Raw genomic sequence first — 18,877 nt, 5'->3', positions numbered from 1 at the left:
GTTCCAGGCATGGAAGAGAAAAAAGGGGGAAAGGTGGTACTTGAGTTGGTTCCCAGACAGATGCTCAGGGCCCCTTCCTGTTCCCTGGGACTTCAGCCTCCGAGCTTAGAGTCCCCTGATGCCACCTCATCTTTTTGGCAGTTGATTCCATGTCCGTTCCCTGTGGTTGTGGTTTCTTCCTTCAGTGTGGTCCCAACCACCTCCTTCCCCAGGGCTCCTTGGTTTCCAGTGCTGCGTGGATGTCTCAAGGCATCTTTCCCACCATTTCTAGGGATTTGGCGCAGGAAGGGAAGCCAGTGCTTGGGCTTAGCCCGCCATCGTGATCTAGTCTCCCTGGCTACTTTATCTTTTCTAGAATTTTCTAGCATTCTTCCGACCTCCCAGCTGGCCGGCGCTGCTGTGGATTTCTAAAGTCATTTTGGAGCTGGGGGAGAGGGGAGAGGGAAAGCGTGTGTTCGGTAGACCCTGTGGAGCTGGGCCTCTCGTTCAGTTCATGCCAGGGAAGTGGAAGCAGCTCCGCGAGGTCCGGGAGAGCATTCGCTTTCTGCGCCAGGTCGGCAAGGACTGGGTCCAGCGCCGCCGGGAGGCCCTGAAGCGGGGGGAGGACGTCCCTGCCGACATCCTCACGCAGATTCTGAAAGGTGCGAGGGCGCCCTCGGAGGGCCGGGGCGGCCGGGGTGGCCGTGCTGTCAGGGTGACGGGTCCCAGTGGACTCCAGAGGTCTCTGTCTGGCTTAAGGGAGAACGACGTCTGGTTCTTTTATGAGCTGTGGGAAAGGGAGCAAGGTGTCGCGGACGTGTGCTGCAGGGACCTGAGGCTCTCCTTGTCTTTCAGCTGAAGAGGGGGCCCAGGACGACGAGATCCTGCTGGACAACTTTGTCACCTTCCTCATCGCTGGTTTGTAGCCTCTGCGGCGACCCAGGGCCCAGAGCTTTGCAGAAGCGACGGGAACCGTGGTCCCTTAAACCCTGACTCAGAGAGTTTCCGGGCTGTCTGAGCAGAGTTCTGCTGGGGAACTGGGGGGGCTGGGAGGAGGGGAGCAGAAGCCCTCTCTCTCTGCTTGGGGAGGTCCGGGGGGCTCTCGGCGGCCTCTGACCTGGCAATGGAGCTGGCAATTGTGGGGATTTGTGAAGCCGCCCTTTTGGGCTCAGGAGAGCTTGGCCATGTGAATTCAAGGCTCCCCTCACTCAGGATCTGTGGGGAGGGCTTCACCGGACCAGCACAAAAAGGAGTGCTGAGCATCTTCATTCATTTGCTCATCAAATATTTCTTGAGCATCTTTCTTCACCTAGAAAATTCCTCCTCACCCTTCAGATGTTCCTCAGGTGCCTCTTCCTCGGGGAAGCCCTCAGTGATTGCCCAGACTGCACCCAGTTAGAAGGCCCCCAGTTAGAAGCTCTCCATGGTGCCCAGGGCTCCTTTCTGCCCTCACGTCTCAGTGTCCTGTATTTATTTGTGGTAGTTCGCTGAGGTCGTCTCCCCACCAGACTGCACACTCAGTGAGCGAGGGGTGATGTGGCTTTGCTCACCTGTGTATTCCCAGGTTCCCATAACGATTGGATGAAATGAATGAGCCAGTGAATGAATCGTAGGCCTGAGGAAGACGGAAGTGAACGAGATGAGGGACAGTTCATGTTCTGATGGCGGAGGTGGACGGACAGACAGACAGAATTGGTTGGGAATCTTGCTGGGCGGTGGGGATTTTCAGAGGAGGGAGCGAGCAAGCCTGCCTCCCCTACAAGAGAGCTGTGACAGAGGAGGCGGTCTGCCGTGTGGGTGGGGCGGAGGGGGCCCTCCCGGTGGGGGAGGCCTGCTCAGAGGCCCAGGAGACCTGGAGAGATGGTTAGTGTTGGAGCGAGAGTTCAGGGGGCCTGACAGAGAATGCTGCTGAGTGACGGACGGCTGGCCGGGGCCCTGAGAGCCAGGAGCCCAGGCCTGGATGTGGCTCCTCCCCAGGCTGGCCCTGTGGCCTCAGTTTCCTCATCTGTAAATGGGGCCTGGAGGTGCTCCCCAAGCTTCCACTCAGCCTCCCAATGAGGGTTAATAATCCCCCTCATGTCCTCACAGCCCACCCCCAGCCCTGTGTCCAGACACTGCAGGTGGGGGAGAGCAGGGCAGCTGCGTCCCTCCTCGCCTTGTCCTGCAAGGAAACTGAGTCACAGCTGGCAACGCAGAGCTGGGGCCAGGCCAAGACTTCTGGCGGCTTCTGCTCTCCCTCCCCAGCCCCTTCCCTCTGGGGTCCCCTGGCTGTGACTCACCCGCCGTCCTGCCCTGGGAGCAGCTGGGCCCCGGGTCCAGGCACCTGGTCGCTGTAGGTGGGGGCCCTTCTCTCGCATTCGAGCAGGCCCCTGAGGCCCCTTGGCTGGCCGTGGTGGCCACCTGGTAAGCCACCTGCCCCATCAGGGGAAATTCAAGCAACTCTGATGGTTCCCTCCCAGGCCAACTGGGAGGGTTTTGACTCTATCCACTTGACCAGATCCCACAAGAACTCAGAATTGGCCCTCTTGCAGTGACCCCCACCTTCTCAGGGGGAAGGCACCCGGTGGTCCTGGTGGCTAGGGGACTCTCCAGACCTTGGGGGCTGGTGTCATAGCTTGGGAAGGACACGGGCCTTGGGCTCAAAACCTTGCTTGACTTGAGTCCCAGCTCTGTTCCTCCTGCTGAGGGACCTAAGAGACACATGTGCCTCTCAGCCTCAGTTTCTCTTCTGCAAAGTGGGGATGAACATCCCTCCAGGCTGGGCAAGGCTCAAGGATGGTTGGAAGAGGGGGCTCTTAGAGTGTGAAAACCAGACACAGGGGGGCAAATGCCGTTTACTTGACTACACTGGTCGGCACAGGGGACGCGGAGGTGGACAGGGACCTCCGCCATGTCTGTACGCCCAGCTCAGCCACAGGGGGCAGAAGGGAACCTGAACTGCCCCCAGGGCCTTGTGGTCTCAGAGGCCGGGCAGGCTGGGCCAGCAGCCCCGTAGGCCCATATGGAGCTGCCCCTCGCCTCTTTCCTGCAGGTCACGAGACCTCTGCCAACCACTTGGCCTTCACAGTGATGGAGCTGTCACGCCAGCCCGAGATCTTGGCGAGGTATGGAGAGGGGAGACTTGGTGGTGGTGGGGGGGATTCCCTTGAGGTTGGTGAAGGGGTTTGTCTAATGTCTTGTTCCTGGAAGACCACCTGCTCCCGCCTCCCATGGCTGAGCCCCCTCCAATGTGTCCTTTTTTTTTGTGAGATCAGCCCTGTGCTAACATCTGCCAATCCTCCTCTTTTTTTTTTTTGCTGAGGAAGACTCGCCCTGGGCTAACATCCTTGCCCATCTTCCTCCACTTTATATGGGACACCTCCACAGCATGGCTTGCCAAGCAGTGCGTTGGTGTGCGCCCGGGATCCGAGCCAGCGAACCCCGGGCTGCCACAGCGGTGGAGCGCGTGCACTTAACCGCTTGCGCCACCGGGCCGGCCCCAATGTGTCCTGCCTCTCTTCACCCAAGGGCCTTTGCACAGGCTGTTCTCTCCCCCAGAAGCTCCTCTCCCTGCTTTTCTCCTGGCAAATCCCTTCTCCTCTCCCCCTTCCTCCTCCTCAGAACCTTCTCAGACCCCTAAAGCAGCCCCTCTGTGTTTTCCCCTCCTACGCTCCTCCCAGCTCGATAATGCATTTCCTCCTGGGACGGTTCAAGTCTATTTCAGTCCTGAAACCAGAAGCTCCAAGAGGGCGGGGACCACGGCTCTCTCCCTCCCCGTGGTGTAGCCAGTGCCTGGCCCAGGGCTGGCACTCAGGACCGAGCAGAATTCCAACCAAAGTGCTAAGGGAGCGCTTGTCTTCCGCTGGCGAGACAAAGGAGGGCGTCCCTGGGGAGAGCGCTTTTGAGCCCGGCCAGTGGTTCCTTAAATACGAAGCTTCCCTCGAGGACCATTGTGCAGACTGACTGAGCCAAGTGCAGGAGGACTGGGAAACCCACGGGCTCACGCGGGGGCTCCGGGCAGGGGAAAGGGCTGCCGTGAGTCGTCAGCACCAGCAGAAAAGGCAGACGTGAGCCTCTGCTTGATGCGATCAAATGGTTTACTGGGTTTTTAAAAATATCTAATAGGAACATGTTCTTTATAAAAAATTTGGAAAAAAGCAGAAAAGTTAAAATAATAATAATAATGATAAGAATAATAAATCTACCCATGGTGCTCCTACCCACCCACCCAGAGGTAGTTCATGATTAACTACCAAATTCCACCATGTATCTTATCACAACGTTGCCCCACATTATTGTTACCTCTTTCCAAATCCACTCTTTTTTTCATATTGTGGTAAAAAAAAAAATAATAATATATATATATATAGCATGATATTTACCATTTAACTATTTCTAACTGTACAGTTCGGTGGCATTAAGTACATTCATTCACGTTGTTGTGTACCCATCACCACCATCCATCCCCAGAACTCTTTTCATCTTCCCAAACTGAAACTCTGTCCCCATTAAACACTAATTCCCCCTCCCCCAGCCCCTGGCACCCACCATTCTATTTCCTGTCTCTGTGAATGTGCCTCCTCTAGGGACCTCATGTAAGTGGAATCATACAGGATTTGTCCTTTTGTGACTGGCTTGTTTCACTCAGTATAAGGTCCTCAAGGTTCATCCATGCTGTAGCGTGTGTCGGAATGTCCTTCCTTTGTAAGACTGAGTAATATTCCATTGAACGGATATACCACATCTTGGCTATCCATTCATCCATCAATGGGCACTTGGGTAGCTTCCACCTTTTGGCTACTGTGAATAATGCTGCTATGAACATGGGTGTGCACAGATCTATTTGAGACCCTACTTTCAATTCTTTTGGGTATATTCCCAGAGTGGAATTGCTGGATCATATGGTAACTATATGTTTAATTTTTTGAGGAATCACCAGGCTATTTTCCATATGCACCTGCACCATTTTACATTCCCACCAACATTGCTCAAGGGTTCTGATTTCTCCACATCCTTGGCAACACTTGTTATTTTCTGTCCCCTCCTGATGGGTGAGAAGTGGTCCAGGCCCACCCTTAGTGCTGCATATTATGCTAACGGTGCTCGTCCCAAAGTTTACTCAGCCAGCATCCCTGCACCCCTTGTTCTGCCGTTTCCAGCTGTTGGCTGCTGTGAGCCAGGCTGATAGGCCTCTTTGTGCAAAGACCTGGTTCTGTGGTGTGTTTATTTCCTGCAGCCGATTCCAAGCAGCAAACACAGAGGGCGAATGTTGTAAGGCCGGAAACGTAGTTCCTAACTTCCTGAGATCTTGGTTTGGACATGGTCATTCCTGGATGTCTTCAACAATGGGGTGGGCAGTGTGTGCAGGTGGGGGACCCCAGGCCTCTGTTTGCACACTTCCTTCCATCCCCTCTTCTTAAAAATAACGTGGGACTGGTCGCTCCTTGGAGATGAACTTGTCTGCCTCTGACCCAACAGGCTGCAGGCCGAGGTGGATGAGGTCGTCGGTTCTAAGAGGCACCTTGACTGCGAGGACCTGGGGAGACTGCAGTACCTGTCCCAGGTGTGGGGGGTGAGAGAGAAGCTTCTGGGCAGATGTGGGTGATCCATCGGGTCAGGCCTTTAGTACAGGGGTTCTCTAATTTCACTGCACCTGAGAATCCTCTAGGAGATTAAAAAAATTCCCCTGCCCAGGCTGCCCCCAGACCAATGCATCTAGGGGCTGGGGGCGGGAGCTGGGCAGCAGCATTGTTAAGGCCTCCCAGGTAAATTCAACTCGCAGCCCAGATTGGAGACCAGCCCATTAGTAAATGCTGCTGTATTTGCGCTTCCCAACCAGGCCAGGGTTCCACAAGCCTTAAGCTTCCCACCAGGGAGCCAGGCTCAGCAGACCCCTCCCCTCGCTGACAAAACACAGTAGGAGGCCTTGCTTGAGTCATCTGGGGTTCTCGGGTCAGTGGGAGCCCTGGTTCAGAGGGAGGCCTGGCTCCCCGTCCGGTCTCTGCCATGGTGGTTTGCACAACCCCCTTCTGGGCCTCAGTTTCTTCTTCTGTCACAGGAGGGGTTGGAGAGAAAGGTAAAGCTAACTTTGCAGGGGTCCAGGACCCAGTCCTGGATGTGGGTGCACATTCTGCACTGTGAGTGGTAGCAGACATGGGTCCAGGGCACGTTCTGTGGGATCTCCTGACTTCTCTCGTTATCTCCCCGCGTGGCTTCTGTAGGTCCTCAAAGAGTCGCTGAGGCTGTACCCGCCAGCATGGGGCACCTTTCGCCTGCTGGAGGAGGAGACCTTGATTGACGGGGTCAGAGTCCCCGGCAACACCCCGCTCCTGGTGCGTCGGGGCCCTGCCTGCCTGCCCCGTATTTGGGGCTCTCCTCTGAGGTCAGGGGAGTCTGTGGCCCCGTTATCAACACAGGCTGCCCTGTGCGTTCTCATTTGACTGTCACCATAACCCTGTGTGATCTTTTTCTCCCACTTCGCACAGTCCAGTGTAAGATTACAGCAGATGATTCTGGAAGGGAGGTGCCCCATTCCTAGCTGAGGACGCTGAGGCTCAGAGAGGTTAGGTCACTCTCCTGAGGTCACACAGCCAGCAATGGGCAGATATGGATTGTGTCCAGTTTCACAGCTGGCCCAAATTTGTCCCAGTTCCTTTTCTCTCTGCTCCACAGCCCCTTCTCCCACTGAGGTTGACTTTCTCCTCCTTCCTACTGTACATTTTGTCTCTTCATCTGTTTACTCCCTCATTCATTTCTTCATTCATTCAGGCATCCATTCATGCATAATGACCTCCCCTAAACCCACCACACACCCCCAAAACTAGAATATAATCATTTACATACATGCTATTCTCCTGCTGCCCTCCAGAAGCAATCACTCTCCTGAATTTTGTCCTTGCCGTCCCCTCAGTGGGTGTGTGTATGTGTGTGTGCACCCACCCAATCATATGTTCTAGGACTTGCTTTGTGACTCTATAATATCTACTAAGATTTGTGGAGGTTTCCACATGTGACTGTAGGCCATCCGTTTTCACTGCTGTGTAATATTCCACTGTGTGAAGAGACCACCATGGCCTATTGATTCTGGGGTCAATGGACATTTGGGAGGTTCCAGTTTGTTGCTGTCATGAGCACCACTGCTGCTGTCAGTGTTCCTGTCTGCACATCCTAGTGCAACATGCAAACGTGTTTCTTGGGCATGTACCCAGGAGTGAGAGGGCTGGATTGTAGGACATCTGAGTGATCAACTTTATAAACTAGTGCCAAATTGTTTTCCAAAGTGGCTGTGCCAACTCAGTGCCCACTCGTGGTGTAAGAGAGAGTCTGTTGTTCCTCATTCTCCCCAGCCTTAGAATGGTCTAATTTCTTATTTTTTGCCAATCAAATAAGTGCTGGGAAAGTATTTCACTGTGGTTTGGATTTGCACTTTCCTGATTACTAGTGAGGTAGGGCAGCTCTACGGGGCTTTTCCTCTTCTGTGAGGGGTCTGTCCATTTCTCTTTCTTGGGTTGTCTGTCTTATTGCTATGTAAACCTTTATTAAAACTTTATATATTAATGCTTTCTCAGGTATATGTGTAGCTAATATTGTCTCTATATTTGTGGCTTGTCTTTGTTAAGGTATTTTTAATGATCTGAAGTTCTTAATTTTTTAGTGTTTAGTTTTCTTGTTTTGTCTTACTTAAGAAATCCTTCCCTATGCTGAGGTCAGAAGGATATTCACTTACATTGCCCTCTAACAATTTACATTTTTCTTTTGAAAGTTAAGTTCTTATCTACCTGGAATGGATTTTGTGAGTGGTGTGAGGTTGGGATCTGTATCAGTTTGATGGGGCTGCTGTAACAAAGGACCACAGACTAGGCAGCTTAGACAGCAGAAATTTATTTTCTCACAGTTCTGGAGAGCATGAGTCTGAGATCAAGGTGTCAGCAGGGTTGGTTCCTTCTGAGGCCAATCTCCTTGGCTTGTAGGTGACCATCTTCTCCCTGTGTCCTCACTCGTCTATGTCCTAACCTCCTCTTCTTGTAAGGACACCAGTTCTTATTAGAAGGACACTAGGCCTTATCAGATTAGGGCCCACCCTAGTGACCTCATTTTAAAATTACCTCTTTGAAGACCCCATCTCCAAATATAGTCACATTCAGAGGTTAGGACTTCAACATATGAATTTGGAGGGGGGGCACAATTCAGCCCATAACAGGACTCATATTTATATTTACATGTGGAGAATGATGTGCTTCGAGCCTCATCTGTTGAGTAGCAGCCCCCCCCCGCCATGCCTTCTCCAGTGTGTATCAAAGCTTCATCTACGTGTGTTTCTTTATTCTATTCATCTGCTCTTTTTTTTTTTTTTTAACACCCCTGAACCAATACCACCTGCCTTAATGACCCTCTCTTTAGAATGCCCTTACACCTGGCAGGGCAAGGCCCTGTGCTGACTCTCAACCCAGGTGTACAGCCCCCTGGGTTACGAGTGGGCAGCCCCAGGCTCCAATCCCAGCCCTGCTTCCAGCTGGCTGGGTCATCTCAGGCAAGACCCTGAATCTCTGGATCTCAATGTCATCCTTGTAAGACGGGGATGATGGTGCCCGAGTCACAGTGTATTGAGAAGAGTCAACAGGATAATGTACATCATGCGTCTGGCAAAATCCCTGGCACATAGTAGGTGCCCTTTGCTGACCTCAGACTCTCCCAGCTCATGCTCCAACTCACTTTTCAGAGCTCAGCTCCAGGCCCCTCCTCCACCCCCAGCTGCCCTGGACTCGGCACAGAGAACCAGAGGCAGAGCGGGCTCAGGGAGGCACTTAGCGCAGAGGCGGAAGAGGCAGAGGCCAGCACCCAGGGTCCAAGTTATGGGGGGCATGTATGGCCCCTGGGGGCCAGGCGCTCGGAGCATTAACCCTGATCAGAAGGCACCATGCATACAAGTGAAAGGCTAGTGGGGGTCTGCAGCTCCCCCATCCCACCCCCACTGAAGCAAGCCTTGTGTTGAAGAGAAACTGAATGGTAACAGCTCTCAGGGATCCAGAGAAAGATGGCCCCATAGCAGACCTGAGGCCAGCAGATCTCAGTTTGGCCACTTACTCACCAGGTGACTTCAGGCAAGTCATGAACCTCTCTCTGAGCCTCAGTTTCCTCATCTGTAAAATAGGGATAATTGTAGCTCCCCCCCAGGGCGGGGCCAAGCCTGGGATGATGTAGCATGCCCAGCTGGTTGTTGGTACATGGGGCTGTCCCCTTTCTTCCTCTTAGAGACTTTCCAGGGGCCTGTGGGATCCCACACTGGCCCAGATGAGGGGGGGAGATAGGTGGGTAGTGAGATAGGTGGGTGAAGAGATGGGTTGCTGGGGAGATGGGTGGGTAGGGTAGAACAGGGGTGGGGTGATGGGTGGGTGGGGAGATGGGTGGGTGGGGAGATGGGAGGCTGGAGAGATGGGTGGGTAGAGTAGAGAAAGGGTGGGAGGTGGCGGGGGGGCTACTCTGCTCCAAGTGGCCCCATTGGGAGGCCACAGTGGGTCGGGGAGGTGCAAGGGACCAATCCTTGGACCCAGAGATAAGCGGATCCTGTGCCCGGCAGTTCAGCACCTACGTCATGGGGCGGATGGACACATACTTTGAAGACCCGCTGACTTTCAACCCTGATCGCTTCAGCCCCAAAGCACCCAAGTAAGTCTCTCTTCGAGCTGTCCATGAGCAGAGGCCTGGTGGGAGAAGGACGGTCTCGGCGGCCTCTGTTCTGAGCTGCCAGTGTCCACTGAGCCATGCTTTCCAGAACCCCACTCTGCCGCCTTTTACAGGGGAGGAAATCACTGCTCAGAGAGGTTAGGTAACTTGCCCAAGGGTGCGCAGCTGTAACTGACAGAGCTGGGGTTTGGTTCTAAAGCTCATTCTCATAACCAGTCCCTTATACGGGGAAGCCGTGTGACGTGGGCAAGTGACGGCACCTCCCCGACCTTGATGCTCCTATCTGAGAAATGGGAATAGCAATGGCTCCCTCTGGAGGTTGCTGCGTTAAAATACTGAAGCAGCAGTGGGGGAGCCGGGCTCCAGGAACAGACCACCGGAGTCCAGACCCAGACTCGGCCCAGAACTGGACCTGTGACCAGCTGAACGAGCAGATGACATGGGACCTTGGGCGAGTTGCTTTGCCTCTCAGAGCCTCAGCTCCTGCATCCGTGAAACCGGGATGATAGCAGCTCCTTCTGGAAGGCGCAAGAGGAGGATAAAATGGGGAAATGCGGGGCCAGAGCTTAGCAGAGGCAGCTGTTGCTGTTTTCGGTGTGTGTAAAGACCAGCCCTGGCCCAAAGCCGGCCATCAGCAGGGCCTGGTTCTGTCATTACTGTGGGGGCCGCCTCGCGGGGCTGCCACCGCCCCCTGACGCCTCTCTCCCTGCAGGCCGAGGTTCACCTACTTCCCCTTCTCCCTGGGCCCCCGCTCCTGCATCGGGCAGCAGTTTGCGCAGGTAGGAGCCGGGGCTGGGTTTTCTGCCCAGAGGGACTGCAGGGGTGGCGGCTTGTCCTGGGCCACAAAGCATTTCAGAGCCCTGCTCCGGGCCCCCAGCGGCCGCAGCGGCCCTGCTCAGTCACTCGTCCCGCCGTCCTCCTGCATCCTTCCTCGCCTCCGTGACTTGCGCGCACTGACCCGCTTCCCCCGCCCCCGCATGCGCAGATGGAGGTGAAGGTGGTCATGGCCAAGCTGCTGCAGAGGCTCGAGTTCCGGCTGGTGCCCGGGCAGCGCTTCGGGCTGCAGGAGCAGGCCACGCTCAAGCCACTGGACCCCGTGCTGTGCACCCTGCAGCCCCGCGGCTGGCAGCCCGCGCCCCCACCCCCGCCCTGCTGAGGGGGCCTGGGGCGGGACCGGACTCCTGGGCAAAGGCTGCGCCCCCTCCTCTGCAACCCCACTGCCTCCCACCGTGCTCTCCTGCCCCCTTCCTCGGGCACCCTCCACGCTGGCTCCCAGCGGGCCCTCTGCCAACCACCGCCTGCTTCACGCCCCCAGCGCTCCCTGTCCCCTGCTAACTCCACTGGCCTTCCTGGACTGGCCCCTGCCTAACTCCAGCTGCCACGCAGATGTGTGGTTGTCTCCCCCGACCTCTTTGCACAGGCCACTCCCTCTGCTGAGACACCCTAACTTTTGCTCACTCCCTAAAGCCCTCTTCGGGTGTCACCTCCTCCAGGAAGCCCTCCCTGCTGTCCCCCGGCCGGGCCAGGGGCCCCTCATCCGTACTCCCTTGGTCACCTGTGCTACCTCTAACACCACACTGACCACACTGTATCATGAGTGTCCTCTGATGTGACAGATCACCCTGCCAGGTTGTGAGCACCTTGAGGGCAGGGTCTGCGTGTGATTTGTCTCTGAGCCCCTCATGCCCACCCAGGGCCTGGCCCAGAGTCGATGCTCAATAAATATGTGTTGACTGCATGAATGAATGGCCAGACCAGACCAGGGCGCTCTGGCCTCCGTTTGCTTGTCTGTTAAAATGGGGGTGATGTTGAGGTCAGTCTCTCTCAGGGCTGGCGCTGCTCTGGAAGCTATCCCTGGAGATGCTCGGGCAATGCCACCTTGAGAGAAGACTGCCCAGGTGACCAGGATGGCCCTGTGTTAGTAGACGCCTGTTCCTTGTGTTATATGCAAGACCACGCTCCTGGGTGTAGTGTGAGGTTGGGATTACAGGCTGGGGACTGGTTTTGAGAGCTTGATTGGAGAAGGTTGCGGCCCTGGGGCCTGTGTGGTCTAATCCACTCCCGACAAAGATACTGATGCCCCAGGTGGCCTCACAGAGGCCAGAGCCCCTGGGCCCTCTCTCGGGGGCAGCTGGGTGGAGCTGAGCACGCATACCGGGTCTCACGTCCCCCGGCATCCTCTGCACCTGCTGGCACGATGCTGCCCATCCTGGCCTGGCCCACGTGATGAGTCTATGACTCTCACAGCAGTGGGTGGGTGGGAGAAGCCGTCCCTTCCTCTGCAGGGCCTAGGGGTGGCCAAGGGGCAGTAAATATGGCACGCTGTGTTCTCTGGGCCCATCAAGGAAAAGTACCTGCCCTGAGTTTCTCCTTTAGCAGCTGGGAGCTTGTCTGCATGCAGAGAGAACAAACCGCCCTCACCCCCAGTCAGGGTACGTGCTCAAGAAAGGTCCCGTCCCACATGGGGGAGGGCATGGATTCGGGCTGCCTCTTGCTGTGCGTCTCTCCTGGGACCTTGCCACAGTCTGAAACGACAGTTCCAAGGGATCTCCCCATGTAGCAGAGAGGAAACTCAGGCTCAGGGGAGGAAGTGATGTGCGCAGTACAGGTGCATGTACCGTACTAGGGCGGACCCCCCCCGACCCCCCAGCCCAGGCTGGCCGTGGAACCACACTAGTAGTTTCGTCTGAGCCTCTGGGCAGAGGATCCGGCCTCCAGGACGCCTCTGAGCTGAGATTCCTTGCAGAGTAAGGGCCCTCCTGCTCCCCTAGCCTCCTGCCTGACCTGAGCACTTGGCTAGGCTCTTGTCAAGCTACACCCCCGCCCTCTCTGTTTCCAGTTCCCTGACCGGGGCCCCAGAACCTCCTGTGGCTCTGAGAATAGTGTGCCCGGGCTCTGCCTCCAGCTGCATGGTCAGACCCACCCCTTGCTTGTCTCTGCCCTGCACGGAAGCAGCCCTTTCCCACGGCCACCCAAATGCCACTGTCTCCTCTGGTCTAGTTCCCGGGCCCTCAGCCCTGCACTGCTTTCAGGGACCTGACCTGCTGTGACCACTCCTGCTCTCTGCAACCCCTCTCTGAGGTTCACCAGCCCCCACACCTGTCCATTCCACACCCCTCCCACACACCAGCCCCCCAGGAGACCCCAATGAGCACAGGGCTGGTGTCAACCCCTGGGGTCCAGGCAGGCTGGACGGGGTTAAGCCCAAGGCTCTGCAGCCAGGCCTCCTGGGGTCAAATCATGCCCTCACCTGTCACTGGCTGTGGGGCTTGGGCCTCAGTTTCCCCATCTGTAAGAGACAACAAATCGGACCCACATCCTAGGGTTGGGTGGGAGAATTGAGAGCGTTCTGAGTGGATCGTGCTTAGCACAGAGCCTGTCAACGTCCGTGCTGCAGACCCGCCGGCTGTAACCGTCACTGGCGGTGGCATCTTGACAGCTGTCACCTCCGGGGAAGGAAGGGCTTTCCTGGGAGGCCTGGCAGTGCAGTTCCCAGGAGAGCCACACAGTGGCGCCCCGCCGCAGCGCTCGAGTCCGCGCGGCTGCCGCAGGCAGAGTGGGCGGCACCTCCCCACCCCACGGAGGGTCCAGGGGGCCGGAGGGGGCGGGGCCCGAGGCGACGCAAGCCCAGCCTCCTGGGGGCGGGGTCAGAGCGAGAGGGTGCAGACCCGCCCCGGCCAAGGCGCCGGTGGTCTGGGGCATCCGTTGACCACTGGGAGGGAGGGGAAGGGGAGGTGGGCAGTCCCCATTTCCCAAATGGGGCCGCCGAGACGCGGCGAGGGTCAGGCAGCTGGCGGGGCCGACAGGAACACTGCCACGCAGGCGGGGGTGCGGCGATCGCTCGGCGGTTCGCCCTCACCTCTCTGGCCGTGGGCCTGCGTCTGGCGGTGGGACGCTGGCTGCCCGGTAGAGGGGCCTCACCCGGAAGGGGCAGCTTTGGCAAGAAAAGCCCTGCGGTGGAGAAGCGCACAGAGGACCGGTCGGGGCGCAGGCTGCTTCCTGCTGCCTGGGAACCGGGGAATGCCTCGTGATCCCCCAGGGCTGAGCTGCTCCACAGTTAAAGTGCTCTCTGCTAAGCAGAAGCCACCTCCCGTGTCCTCGGCCCCAGAGGCCTGGAGGCCAGTGATGAGGGACCCTTGGGGTGGCTTGTGGCTCAGGCCCAGTTCGAGTGTGGCTTTGGGAGCCTTGGCCTACTCCGGCAGGGGGCAAGAAGCTTGGCCCAGCCTGGTCCAGTGGGAGGTTTTCTTCCTCTGTGTGCTGCGCGCTGGGACAGGAGGCTGGCTCTGGAGTCCCCTGGTGGTCCTGCTGGACCTCAGTGGCAGCCAATGTGGGTGGGCAGAGGTCCACAATTAGCTGCCCACCTGGGAAGGTTCTGGATGGAGCTCAGCCCCTGCTGGTTGTCTTGGCCGAGTGGCGTAGTGTCCTTTACACTGGTCCAGAGTCAGGTAGGTCCATCCAGCGCAGGTGGACCCCACAAACGCGGGATGACCTGAGAGAGGGGATGGCCACCTGGAGGGGACCTGGAGGTGGGGGCAGAGGGGACTCAAGCCAGTGGCTCTTCCTTCTTTTCTGCATGGATGTTTGCTTTTCTCTGGGGCGAGAATCCTACATTCTCAGCCGGCTTGCTGAGGAGACCATGACCCAAAGGAGGTTCGCAAACCCCCTGGGGTGACTCCTCAATCGACGTCTGCCCTGACTCACCCTGGGTTCCAGACAGCCTCCGGCGTCTCTGCCTGGATGTCCAAAAATAACCCCATCCGGAGGAGGGGCAGACAGGGGGGTATTTCTGGCAGATGGGGGGACTTATAGCAGAGGGTCATTTCTCTGAAGTAGTGCCGGGGCGGGGAGGGACGGAGTCAAGGCCCTTCCATGGCCAGGAGCTTTAAAAACACATTCTTCCCAGAACACGGCCTCTGCTGCACTTTCTTCTCATTTAGGGAAACCAGAGTCCCCCTTCTGGGGTTGTCCACCTTAGGCAGCCCCTGCTGATGGGCAGGACCCTGGGCCAGCCAGGCAGAGCGGTCAGCCCAGTGGGAGGCAGCTTGGGTAGCCAGGGGCAAGTCCACTGGTCCCTGAGTTGGCACTCCAGAGGGTGAAGGCCAGAGGGGGCCCCGAGCCTCCTGCTCTGGGCTGGCTCGTGGGTAGCCCCACCCTGCTGTGTCCAGCTCCCCAGCCTGCGCTGGAGGAGGCTCCAGGGGTCTCAGGGCAGTGAGGCCAGGCAGAGAGTGGGGGACGCTGGGGCTTTTCCTGCAGGAGCCTGGCCTCCCAGGCAGGGCGTGGAGGGTCCCAGGGTCAGTGCTGGGCAGGCAGGGGCAAAGGGCCTGTCTCCCCTCCCCACTCCCTCTCCTTGGCCCAGCTCCTATGCTGGTCCGGCTTTTGAGGGGCAGAGGGGTATGATGACAGCTGCTCTGATAGGGCCCCTCGGTCCCCAGCCAGTGGTAGGGCCCTCATCTAAGCCCTTTGGGTAGCCATGGGACCAGGGTGAGGGGAACCCTGGGTGAGGAGGAGTCCGTGATGATAGTCGTGATGATGCTGATGTTAGTGCCAGCTCACCGTTCAGCACCAGCTTCATGGCCAGCCCTGGGCCTACCTGTACTGTAATCCCGGACCTCTTTCTGCAGACAAGGCCCCAAGAGGTAGCAGGGCCTCCCTGTGCCTGGGGAGCCTCACCCTGCTGTGAGCCAGGAGCCGAGGAGGAGCCAGAGCCTCGGAGGCCTGCCCACCAGCTGCCTGCCTCCTGGGCCTCCCCCCTCCCCACACACACACCAAATGGCAGTGGCTTCTTGGCCCCCACCCAGAGGTGAGGGGGTTGCCCCAAAAAACTTGGAGCTGCCCACACCCTCACACCCCAGGGACACCCAGTGCAGCTGGACAGGCCTCTCAGGCTTCTCTCCTGGCCGGGAGCCTGGAAGCTGGGAGGCTTGCCCAAGGCCACCCAGGTGGCCGTCAGCTTAGGGTGCTGGGCTGGACGGGGGGCCCCCGGGTGTGGAAGACCAGCTCCCAGAGCTGTACTGGAGTATGTGCATATGTGTGTGTGAGCCCTGTAGGGGTGTGTGTGAGCCCTGTAGGGGTGTGTGTGTGTATGTATGAGCCTCGAGTGTGTGTGTGTGTGAGCCCCGTGTGTGTGTATGAGCCTCAAATGTGTTTGTGCACCCCATGTGCGTGTCCACTCGTGTCTCTCCATATATCTCTGTGTTTCTGTGGTCTCCCAGCTCTGTGTATCTCTCTGTCTCTCCTGCGTGAGGCTGCGTGTACGGATCCCGGCATCCCTGTCTGTGTGTCTCAGGCTGCATGTGCCGGGGTGTGTGTCTGCAGCGACTGAGCTGTAAGCAGGTGTCTGTTTTAACTGAAGGCAGTGGACAGACCCGGGAAGTATTACAAGGCCGCTGGTGCCAGGCCCTTGCTGTGTACCACGCACCCCATCCTCACTCAGACGTCCGGTGAGGTTAGGTGACCTGCTCAAGGCCACATGCCCGGGAAGCGTGGGTCCATTCAATGTGGGCATCTGCTGTCCTTCTTCAAGTCATGGCCACCAAGGTCCCAGATGAGGCTCCCTGTTCATGACTGTCCTGCCTCTATTTATGGGGGAAACCCAGGGCCCAGGAAGGCGGAGTCTCCAGCGTGGAGGAGGTGCTGGTACCCCTGAGACCCAGCTGGGGTCCTCGTGAATGTGGAGTGAGCAGGTGCCAGCAGCAGGAACCAGGGCCTCCTCCCTGACCTCACCACACTCGGACGCCTCTCCCGCCTTTGATTAGGCCGGCCCTCACCCTCCTCCGTCCCTCTAGGGACACTTTCCTCCCGGTGTCAGAGCTGGCTGACTGAGCAGTGTGGGAACTCCAGGCAGGCGGGGGAGCACGTGGGGGGAGGGGGTGCTGTGCACACAGAACCAGGCGAGCGGTCACTGCCAGGCCAGTGGTCGTCCTCCCCTGGGAAGTGGGACCCTGGCTTCCCCTGAGCATGCTGCGGCGTCAGGGGGGCTGGAGAGGCCTGGCTCAGGGCTGGCCCCACGGATGTGCAGCAAGTGTGCGCCCCCCTCGCCCTGTTCCCCTTCAAGCAACCCCAACTCCTGCCAACTGCCAAGGCCACACAAGTAGCCACCTGCCCCTCTCACCGTATCTCCCACCCCTGTCCGCACGCATCATCACACACACAACATCACACAAGTGCTCACCGGCACACGCACATTTACACACGTTTGTCCATTCCCAGGGCGCCCTGAGCTCTTTCCTCAGGGAGGTCTCCCTGGCCACCACCACTTGCCCCCCGCCACTCTGCCCTGTGCTTCCTCCAGCACCCCCACGAAACTGTGGGCCCCTCGAGGCTGAGCCTACGTCTCACTCAGGCCCCGGCAGCAGCGGCCCGTCGTGGGTGCCCACTGAGTAGTTGAAAATGTCATCAGACACTTGTTGTGTGTCCCTGGGGGCCAGTCGGCATCGTGCCAGGTCTCAGTGTCCACGACAAGGACACAAATTGCTCCCTGGAGAGTCAGAGCCACAGCACGAGCTTGCAGGAGCCAGCGAGCACACGTGCATATGTACACACCACAAGCACACGCATGCCCCCCCCCACATACCTGCTCCTACACACGCGTATACCTGTTCACGTGGGAGCACACACACGCCCCCGGGTGAGCATTTACATGCTCCCCTGCACGTGCATATACATGCTCATGGGGAATGTGCACACTCACACACACTCCCCTACGCACATGTACATGCTCCCGTGCATGGGGTGCACACTCACACATGTCACACACTCACCTGTACAAACTCACACCCACACTCACACATGTCACACACACATGCTCACTTGTACAAACTCACACCCACACTCACACATGTGCACACACACATTCTCACAAGCGCACACCCTTTCCCATGCATGTGCCCACCCCCACTCACACATGCACACACCCACACGCATCATCACACACGTGTTCACTGGCACACACACATTTACACACGTTTGCACACACACATGCAGTGGGCCCATAGCTGTGGCAATGACCTCAGGAGGAAAGGAATCAAGTTGTTTTTTCCCCAATGCATGTCCCCACAATAAAGGAAACAGGAAGGGACTTGGGGCCAGGGACAGGAAGGGGAAGTGGCCTGCGCACAGGGAGCCGGCTCCAGCCGGGTGGACGATGGGCTGCAGCTTGGGTGAGACTCAGAGACAGACAGACAGACAGACGGCTGCAGGGTGGGGAGGTAGAACGGCCCTCTGAGGCATCTTGGCCCTGGAGCTGATCCTCACCACAGCCCCTGCAGGGGCCACCACTCCTGTTTCCAGGGGAGAAACTGAGGCTGGGGTCAGCTTATCCTAGTCACCGAGGAGGACTGGCAGAGCTGGCATTGGCCCCAGGCACCTCTGACCGTGCTCCTCCAGGCCCTGGTCCTGCAGCCCATCCGCAGTGGCCAAGGCGAGCGCCTCTGTCTGGGATGCCAGGTGGCTTGGTGGGGCTCTTCTGCAGCCCTGCTGTCCAGCACTGGGCACACCCTGGTACCCCGGACTGGACTCTGGTGAGTTCCACGGTGTGCTCCTCTGTCAATCCAGCCCATCCCAGGGAGCCCAGCGTGTGCACTGCAGGAGACAATACTCGAGACGGGGCCACAGGCCCCATGGGAGCGTGCATACCTGATGGCAGGGACTCTGTGGGTTCCTCCTGCACCAGAGCCTGGCCCAGGGCCGGGTACACAGAGAGGGGACACAACCTCCCCAAGGCCACACAGCGAGGCAGGTCTGACCTCACCCATGCCCTCCTCTGCGGCTCCACGGGGAGAACGGAGTCCGAGGGGAGGGCTGGGCAGGTGGGCTCCCGGGTGCCCTTTCCTCCCTGGGGGTACAGCTGCCACCTACAGAGACTGCTGCGCTGCTGCGGCGTTGCCTCAGTTAATCCTCGAACCCAGCGGGTGACATCCTCCCACTGTGCAGGTGAAGAGGGCCCGAAGAGCAGCTCGCTGCTTCTCTCCTTGCTGACCTTGCTCACTTAAAATAAAAATCTCAGTTAGGAGGGACCCAGGAGGACCAGCAGTCCTGGTACCGAGAGATCCAAGGATGCATGAGGCCTTTCAGGGCTAAAACAGGGAAAGGTCCAGGGAGACCAGCTCAAGTTGGTCACCCTAGGGGGACCTCAAAGCCATTTCATCTAACCCCACCTGATGCTTGAACTTCTTCCACTGTTCTCGCCCCATGGTTGTCCAGCCCTGCTTACACACCTCCAGTGATGGTGAGCTCA

The 18,877-nt window shown here is 57.9% G+C and overlaps 1 protein-coding gene across 2 annotated transcripts in view; it reads left to right on the top strand.

The window, feature by feature from the left end:
- CYP46A1 (cytochrome P450 family 46 subfamily A member 1) overlaps positions 1-10,798 on the top strand; it is a 31,631-nt gene extending 20,833 nt beyond the window's left edge. For both annotated transcript variants that reach the window (XM_004434252.3, XM_087447743.1), the window contains 8 exons: positions 491-641; positions 835-897; positions 3,011-3,083; positions 5,437-5,521; positions 6,180-6,290; positions 9,536-9,624; positions 10,355-10,421; positions 10,628-10,798. In XM_004434252.3, coding sequence (XP_004434309.1) covers positions 491-641; positions 835-897; positions 3,011-3,083; positions 5,437-5,521; positions 6,180-6,290; positions 9,536-9,624; positions 10,355-10,421; positions 10,628-10,798 — 810 coding nt within the window. The remainder of the gene's footprint in view (positions 1-490; positions 642-834; positions 898-3,010; positions 3,084-5,436; positions 5,522-6,179; positions 6,291-9,535; positions 9,625-10,354; positions 10,422-10,627) is intronic.
- Positions 10,799-18,877: the final 8,079 nt, after the last annotated feature.

The sequence above is a fragment of the Ceratotherium simum genome, chromosome 24 (genome assembly GCF_057802395.1).
Source record: "Ceratotherium simum simum isolate JZ-2026a chromosome 24, ASM5780239v1, whole genome shotgun sequence".
Taxonomy (NCBI): domain Eukaryota; kingdom Metazoa; phylum Chordata; class Mammalia; order Perissodactyla; family Rhinocerotidae; genus Ceratotherium; species Ceratotherium simum.
This window is presented reverse-complemented; position numbering and strand designations above follow the sequence as displayed.